The sequence below is a fragment of the Myxocyprinus asiaticus genome, chromosome 18 (genome assembly GCF_019703515.2).
Source record: "Myxocyprinus asiaticus isolate MX2 ecotype Aquarium Trade chromosome 18, UBuf_Myxa_2, whole genome shotgun sequence".
Classification (NCBI taxonomy): Eukaryota; Metazoa; Chordata; class Actinopteri; order Cypriniformes; family Catostomidae; genus Myxocyprinus; species Myxocyprinus asiaticus.
In genome coordinates, this window is record NC_059361.1 from 21,282,839 (window position 1) to 21,291,883 (window position 9,045).

General features: G+C 35.1%; 1 protein-coding gene across 1 annotated transcript; it reads right to left on the reverse strand.

The window, feature by feature from the left end:
• Positions 1-4,411: 4,411 nt before the first annotated feature.
• Positions 4,412-7,960, reverse strand: LOC127456197 (putative gonadotropin-releasing hormone II receptor). Its single transcript, XM_051724565.1, has 3 exons — positions 7,412-7,960; positions 5,070-5,274; positions 4,412-4,851 (listed from the first exon to the last, which is right to left on the reverse strand). Exons 1-3 carry the CDS (start codon positions 7,958-7,960, stop codon positions 4,412-4,414), a joined length of 1,194 nt encoding a protein of 397 aa, XP_051580525.1.
• Positions 7,961-9,045: the final 1,085 nt, after the last annotated feature.

Below are 9,045 nucleotides of genomic sequence, written 5' to 3' on the forward strand. Positions count from 1 at the left end.
ATCTCTTTAAACATTCCACAAAATTTTTTATACACACACACATACAGTTTAATGTAACCTGTATATGGAGGAATGTGTATAAACCAAAGCCATGTCACAATGAACATAGAATTAACATTAAACATACAGGAAGGCAGAAAGGGAACTGTTTTAAAACAGTTTTATTAAATGGATAGTTTAGACAGTAAATTCCGATTAAATGAGCCACATCCAAAGTAGTAGCATGCAGATATTAAACTAACACCTGTAACTACACATTTGATATTAATGCGCCAAATTGTTATGTTGCTGGGCAACTCCAAACAGCCTACAATTGTTAGGCTAATGCACTATATTACCCGGAGGAAGAATTGTTTATTCCGATAATTATTAATAATAAATTTAACTGTTTTTTGAACATTGAATCATGACTCGTCTAATTTTCCCACAACTCATGTAGTATGGATTTTTTTCTTTTTTTTTTTTTTTTTTTTTTTACTGACATTTCTTGGAAAGAAATGTTTACAATGTTTCATCAGCAGAACGACCCAAAAACACTTTAAACAACTATCCAGCCCATTGAAGAGACTGTACATCTATCTCTCACAGCCTTGATTGTCATTTCTGTCAAAAATCAAAGATGGTGCTACTGTGAATAAGGTCTCGGCAGCATTTGTGGTGTAATGTTAATTACCACAAAAATAATTTAGACTTATCCCTCCTTTTCTTTAAAATAAGCACAAATCGTGATTACAGTGAGGCACTTACAATGGAAGTGAATGGGCCAATTTTTTTTTTTAGAGTTTTAAGGCAGAAATGTGAAGCTTTTGATTCTATAAAAGCACTTACATTAATTCTTCTGTTCAAACTTATGTATTATTTGAGCTGTAATGTTGTTTGAATCATTTTTGTGGTCATTTTATGGTTTAAGGGTCTACGGTGTTATGTTGTCATGGCAACAAAGCTGTAAAATTAGATATATCTTTACACAGATAAAGTAAGCGTTTTTATCAGACTAAAATCATATTAGTACGTATAACGTTTACATTTTTTGACTATACTTTTGAAACAATGTGTATTTTAGTGTTTATGGATTGGCCCTGTTCACTCCCATTATAAGTGTCTTACTGTAACCGCATTTTTGCTTTTTTTTTTTTTTTTGTGGTCATAAATATTATTATACAAAAGCACAACCTGTATTGTACTTTGAATATTCCTTTAAGCCTTTCTTTATATAGAATCAGAGTTCACATTCTGTTCAAATGTGGTTCCCTGGTACTTGACTCAATAATTGTGACAATCAATACCCTTAAACGAACAGTTCACACAAAAAAATGTAATTGTCATAATTTACTCACCCTCCTGTTAGACTTTTTTCTGTGGAACATAAAAGTAGATAAAAGGCAGGATGTTAGCCTCAGTCGCTTCTAAGATTTAAATTCAATTATATTGTATGGGGAAAAAAAGATGCATTGAAAGTAAATGGTGACAGAGGATAATATTGTGCCTAACATCCTTTTGTGTTCCACAGAAAAAAGAAAGTCATACTGGTTTGGAGCAATATCAGGGTGAGGGTCAATAATGGTAGAATTTGCATTTTTGGGTAAAGTATACATATGTCTATATAAGACAAAGCAAAAGTGATGTGGGAGACACATGTTCATGCAAACTGCTAAGCATTGGTCCATGTCTCTTTTGCCTCCACTGAGATCATACCCCGTCAATAAGATAATGCCTGCATTGGAGGGGAGGTCATGAAAAGAATCAATATTTCAATTCAAATTTATTTGTACAGTGCCTTTCACAATACAAAAAGCTCCAAAGCAGGCTTACAAAGATTAGTGCCATGCAATCCCTAGGAACCGAGCCACATTTGTGTATGGTAAGAAAACTCTCTCCTTTGATACTCAGGGCTGAGGTGGGTCAGGGCAGGCATAATTTTGTCTGGCTTTTATGTGGCACTGCATCTTTAAACACAATTTTGAGCAGGCAGAGAGCAGGCTTATCTCGGCTGTTTAAAGACTCCTCTCCACCAATAGCTGGTGTGTGGTGAGCGTACTGGCGCACTATGGCTGCCGTCGCATCATCCAGATGGATGCTGCACACTGGTGGTGGTTAAGGAGAGTTCCCTGTTCACTGTGTAAAGCGCTTAGAGTGTAGTGTCAGAAAAGCGCTATATAAATGTAACGTTCATTCATTCATTCATTCATTGAGATATTTAGCTTAGATGAGGAAGAAACTTTGGGAGGAATCAAGATTCAGCAGGAGGAGCCCACCTTTTAACAAACTTAGAAACAAGCTGTTCATAACAGTAACTAATGTGTCAATCAATAAATGCAATAAACAATTATTGTTTTCTGTTGTATTATTGTAAGATAGCAGTCTATCCTACTGTATGTTATATCTTCATTTAGCCAATGATTTTATCCAGAGTGACTTACAAACGAGGAAACACAAGCAATTTGTAACAGTAAGCCTGGTTTCCCCTAAGGTTATTTTTCTCCATTAAACAATGTCTTATGGAGTTTTATGTTCCTTGCCACAGTCGCCTTTAGCTTGCTTACTGGGGGTCTAAATACAAATATCATTTATTTATTTATTTTATTATTTATTTTAAGGCACAATTTACAGTCATGTGTTTTATTAAACTGCACTATTATGATTCAAAGACATTACTATATTACAGCTTCTTTTTCTGTTAAAGCATAATTTTCTGTAAAGCAGCTTTGAAATGTTGTGTTGTGAAAAGCACAAAACAAATAAAAAATTACTTGACTAGTGGCTGTAAATACATTATAAATACAAAAGTAACACTCATGGGCTCATAAAAATTGTAAACGAAAGCAATATATTTATCACTGCTACACATAAAACAAAACAGACAACATAACAAATGACACAAAATAAAATATCATCAAATATGCAAAAAAAATATTTTTGTTTTTGTTTTTAATTGATCCTTTCTACTTATGACACTCTTTATATAAGATAAACTCATTAGATAGTAGGTAACAGTTATAAATATAAATTACATATTATCACAAATCATATTCACAGCATGATGCAACAATGTATATAATGTATATAATGTATATAATGTATAAAATGGGTGTAATGTATATGAGTAAATTTGGCAGACAATAGCTAAATGCATTTTAAACCTCACTGCACAAACATTAGGCACTGTTGCCCTAATAACTCATTAATCCTACAAGTAATATTTCCATTTGTATGGAATCCATCTCAGAACATGAAGGTGCAGATGTGTTTTACTTAGCAATGACCATGTATGTCTGCAATGTATGTGTGTGTGTGTGTATATATATATATACCTGTCCCCTTTAATCTGACAGATTGACAGAAAAGACTCCCTCCTCTCTGCATTTTCTTCCTCAGTCCACTTTCTTGCAGGGCTATTACATTTACTGAGATTACAAATCTGGGTCACTAAGGCCTAAGTACACCCTGTAGTTACATGTCAAACACTAAAAGCATAATTAGATGATGTCACATGGCTCTCACACAAATACACTCTCAAAAATACACAAGAATAATGGTTCTGTTGGTTATAGGCATTTTCAAGCACCACAGCTAACTACACATCAACAGAGATGACAGTATTTACCTGCCACTAGAATGAAAGAAAGCTTTACAGTTTGTCAGTTTCCAGTTGGACTTCAATACCCAATGACAAAAGAAGCACCTTCCCTGAGCAGTATGATGTATATAAAACACATTCATAACCTATTCATGCATCAATCAAATATAATTTTAAAGCTGTAAATAGAAGCTTTTCAGTCCTCACTGATAACATTTAAATTGGAATTGCAAGGGTCTGGGTTAAAATGCCTGAAAAGGTATGAAAGAATGTTTCCAATGAACACCAGAAAATGTACAAGTGTCAATGTACACTGATTTGCATTTGTAATATTACACAAACCTCAAAATCCCTCAAATACCTTGAAATCAACACATCTTATTTGTGTATAGATTAAACTAATTTCCTTACAGGCAAGCAATTAATGCTTTTTAATAGCAGGTGGAGAAGATTAATTACTTGGATTTGTATGAGATGGAAAAAACTTTCATGTAAATTACGTTTTCAACAAGCAGAAATAGTGATGGTCTAATTAATCTGCAGAAAAAACATCTGATTGTAATATTTAATAAACAGCAAATTATTACAAAAATAATTTAGACAGTTCATTAGTTAATGAAAAAAGATATTGATGCACTTGGTTGGGCTCAATTCAAATCTGTCTCATGCTGTTGAGCAAACCAGGCAGGTATGCATTGTTACTGATGTTTTTGTGTGAAGCTTGACATCCAGTACAAGGTCTGCCTTGTCACATCCATATCTCTGTATTCAAATCACACTTTTAGGGCTGGACTGGTAGGGTTGCCGCTACTCCTTGTATTTACTGTCAGATGGCTACTTGTCCTCCCCACCCACAAAATTCTGCATTCGGTCAGCTCCTGAACTAGACTGGTTCAGTCGTCTTAGGCGAAAGGGGGATAATGAGCATTTTAACGAGCCAGTCATAATGGTGTTGTTCTCCGACTCGGTAACTACGACTGCGTTCCGACAGTAGCGCTTCAGTCCTTTGCGGAAATGGATGGTGAACAGGCCATAAGTGATAGGATCCAGAATGGCGTTAAAAAGCCCAAAAATAAAAAGCAAATGAGTCAATGAGTGAGAAACAGTCTCCTCTAAATCATCAGGAAGGAACCAGTACCACAGACCCAGCAAGTAGTAAGGGGTCCAGCATACAATGAAAGAAGTCACAATGACTATGCTCATTTTCAAAGTGCTCATACGTGCCTTTGGGATGTTGCTGTTGGAACGGCGTAAGTGGACTTCCTTTGAAGATACTGCAAAACAAGATTTTTTTTGATGATTATTTATGAGCTTTAATGTTATGATTTTAAAATGTTCATGCTGGTGGTATTTAACAATGCAGTGGATAAGATTCTCCCACATTACCATACTTTAGAGTAATTCTAGTTAAGCATGACATGTTGATTAATATTGTGATCATTACAGTAAGTACCATTTAACTTATTTTCCCCCCAAATTTAACTCTACCTACTATTTCCTATGGTCATTCTTCGAGAGATCTCCACCAATATCCTTGTGTAGCAGAAGATCATGATGGCCAGAGGTATGAGGAATAAGCAAATGAAGGTGAACATATTGTAGAGCGTCTCCTGCCAATGCTTGACAAAACTCCCTCGAGTGGTGCACTGAGTGAAGTTGGCAGGCACAGTGATGGTCACATTATGAAACAGGAACATCTGTTGGGGAATTTAGCAGGTCAGCAGATTTTAAGCACTCGCTCTTGATTGTATATCAAAAAAGGATATCAAGTGAACCCTGTTAGCTGTGCATATACTGTAATTAGATGTGACATTTCCCCTTTAGCAAGAGGCTCAATGATTCAGTACATGTTCCCATGGATGAGTCTTTTCAGAATATTCCATAAATATTATGATGTCTGGCTTCAACATATTCTAACTATGACAATTCCAAAGTGACAAATGAAGACTGACACGGCTTCAACAAAGCCCCTGGTGACATACGGTTAAAGCCATCTGTCTGTTAATGGTTCAGAAACGATTCACAAAAACACAATCAACAAATACCGTAGATAGAAATGATGGCAACATATTCATCATAGCCTATCCTGACCTTGTGTCTAGTACCATATCTGTCTACAATTACCTCATTCAAACACATTCTGCTGTCATGACATTATGATTTACTGTGGAAATTTCGTATTTGAAATCAAAATATTCCTTCTAATATACCCTCATTCTTTTTCCTAGCTGACCTGTCATCATCAGCATCTAAACTTTGAAGCACACTAATTTCGAACATGCTGCTTCATCAAGTTGAAAATTTAGAGGAGCAATAATGAAGTCTTGCCGTTTATTTCTTCAACTGCAGACTGACCTAACATATGCATGCCTACACTGATTGAGAATCACCCCTTATTACTGTTAATTCCAGTGATTCTACTTTTGTAGACACATTAGTCTGGCTTGCTTCCGTCATCTTTATCACTTCAGCCACTGTAATTAAAGGCTGTAGACATCAGGCTTTTTTAAATGTAAAATTTTTTTTAGAATTTTTTTTTTTTTATCAGTATTAGGTTTGAAGGTCATTAGTGTGCTTATTTAAGAAATCTAAACTTAAAAAAAAAACAAAAAAAAAACACCTGATTAAATTACAAACTGCATAATTTCACTAAAATGTTTTAAGTGATGGTAATGTTGAGTAATGTGTCTCAGTAATATCCAGTGAATAGTTAAATCTGAGGTGAAATTAAAGAGCTGATGAGCGTGTGTTCTGTAATTATAGAACTAATCTAACAGCCATTAATTTACAACACTTTCTTGTACTGATCTAATTTTACAACAGTTCTTTGGGAAATATGAAAAACTAAATACGTTATTGATTTGAAACTTATTATCAATATGCTCTATACACATACATGATCAAATTAATCAGAAAAACAATCTAATCAGAATTTTTGCAATCATAAAATGCAGTAATGCAATAAGACATTTTTTAAAGGAATATAACCAACAGTTACTTTAAAGTGCTACTTTGCAAATTTGGTATCGTGCATTTCCAAGTTATTATTTTTTTTTCTTCTATAATAAAATTTCTTTGTAGAGCCTCTTTTTTCAAAAACATCTTTCAAATTTTTTACTCAGTTGCATTACCCTTAAATTACTATGCTGACAAAGAGAGGAACTGTACGTATAAGTGAGTTATTATGAGTTCTTATTGTTTCTGTTGTTCTTCCCTTTGACCTGCCATGTTCTTTTGTTTAAAAATTGGCAGCTTTGGAAAATCAGGAGTATGTAATCAAAATCACAAAACTTAATAAAGTGTATGAGGCTTCAAGTAAATGAAGCAAAAAAATAGTAAAATACATTTTCCATTTAAAGCATTGGTAAGCATGGTTCAAAAATTAGACTGAACATGAACAAATATAGCTGTAAACACTGTGTCTATGTGGCGCTATAAAATTTCACTTAAAAACTCACTTAAAACCGCCCCAACAACATTACTCAACCAATGGCGTGAGTTGGGTGTGGGACTATCTGACTGTTTGAACAACAAAATATGAGGGGCGTATTCGGAAGGCTGTTTTGAAAACATTGTTTATTTTTGCAATTCTGTTCGGGGGTGCTAGTGTAGCAGAAATTACAATTACAATTACAATTGGGCTTTAAAGTCCAAGCTTCATTTTAAGAAAAGCCAGTTATTAAACCTCCTGTCATTTTAATTTCAAACTCTCTACACATTTCAACACATTCAGGTGTTACTCCAGACTCTGGAGTTTTTGGTGATTGCAACTAATACAGCACACAGAGATAAGACACAAAGAAAACATGAAAAATCACTCAAGAAGCTTCTCACCTGGGGTATAGAGAGAACAATACTCATCACCCAGGCCACACTCAGCATTATTTTGTTCTTCTTCTTAGCCATATTGATGGCCAGAGGGTTGAGAATAGCCGATTGCCTGTCCAGGCTTATGACCACAGTCACAAACGCACAGGAGTACATAGCCATGAGCTTTAGAAACATTAACAACCTGCAAACCAGGTCTCCTGCTAGCCACTGTACTGTAATGTTCCAAGCTGCATCCACAGGCATCACAATGAAAGTTACCAGCAGGTCGGCCACGGTTAGGTTCATGATTAAAATTCTTACATGGGATTTGCGCTTGTTGTTAGTGCTGGCAGCCCACAACACGGCAAGGTTGCACACGGCCGACACTGCGCAAAGAGTGAAGGTAATTATCACCCTCACTTTTGCTGCCATGGAGAAGGTAGGCAGCTGCAATGCTGCTTCACCTGTGCTATTGTTACATGTGGGCAAGGTATAGTCGCAACTACTATTAAGAGCATCTGTAGTCAATTGATGAAACATGATGTTCTCAGATGTTGGAGGGCTGTCATTCATCACTGAAGAAAGAAAGCGTGTGTTTGCTTCATTCGCTCAGCTACCTTCTGCTCTTTGAGGTTCATAAAGGATTCATGACAGTTCAGGAGAGGAGACATGGACAGTACCTGGAAAGGCTCCTTTATTTGACAGTACTGTAGTGGGATTAAAAAAAAAGTAATTAAATTTTTTTTTTTTTTTTTCTCAGACATCAAACATGTCATCAAATCTTTATAGTACAGCATGCACTGAAGAAACATCTAAATGAACTGCTTTGATTCAAGTCCAAAATATAATTTAACATCAGTGAATCAACCTGACTACATTAGGTTACAACAACAAAACTAATTTTAAGGGTTAGATCAGGTAGAAATAGCTTCTTAAGATAACATCTGCTGGTTACCACTTTTTACAGTGTATAATGCGTTTCACAAAAACAATACATGATTGATATTTATTATGGTCATTTATTATCTTTAAAATGATTGCTGAAACAATATGCATCTCATGTGCGTGTAATGTGTCTACTGGTTTTTGAACATGCATTAAAAGTCAAAAGGCAGGTGTCTACAGTATTTACAGTATGCTCTTTAATTTACTTTTTTATTCTAATTTAAATCACTCTCAGACTTACCTGATACAATTCACCCAGAATGATCACATCAGGGCATTAGAAGAAATCCAACGACCTTTAACTATTGTTTGTAAATCTCAATGACTAATCACATAGAAGAACTCTTGGCCCAACAAGTCCGATCCATGGCAACTCCACCTCACAACTTACAGGACTTGAAGGATCTGCTGTTAATGTCTTAGTGCCAGATACCACAGGACACCTTCAGGGGTCTTGTAGAGTCCATGCCATGGCGGGTCGATGCTGTTTTGGCGGCACATGGAGGACCAACAGCATATTAGGCAGGTGGTCGTAATGTTTTGGCTCATCAGTGTATATATTATTATTATTATTATTATAAATAGATATCATTATTATTATCATTATATATTTTTCTTTTCAATTTTTTTATTATTAGGCTTCTTATAGACTGAGTGAATTATTTCTTTTCTTTTCTTTTTTCTTCAAATGTTGCACCTGTGACCAGAATTTA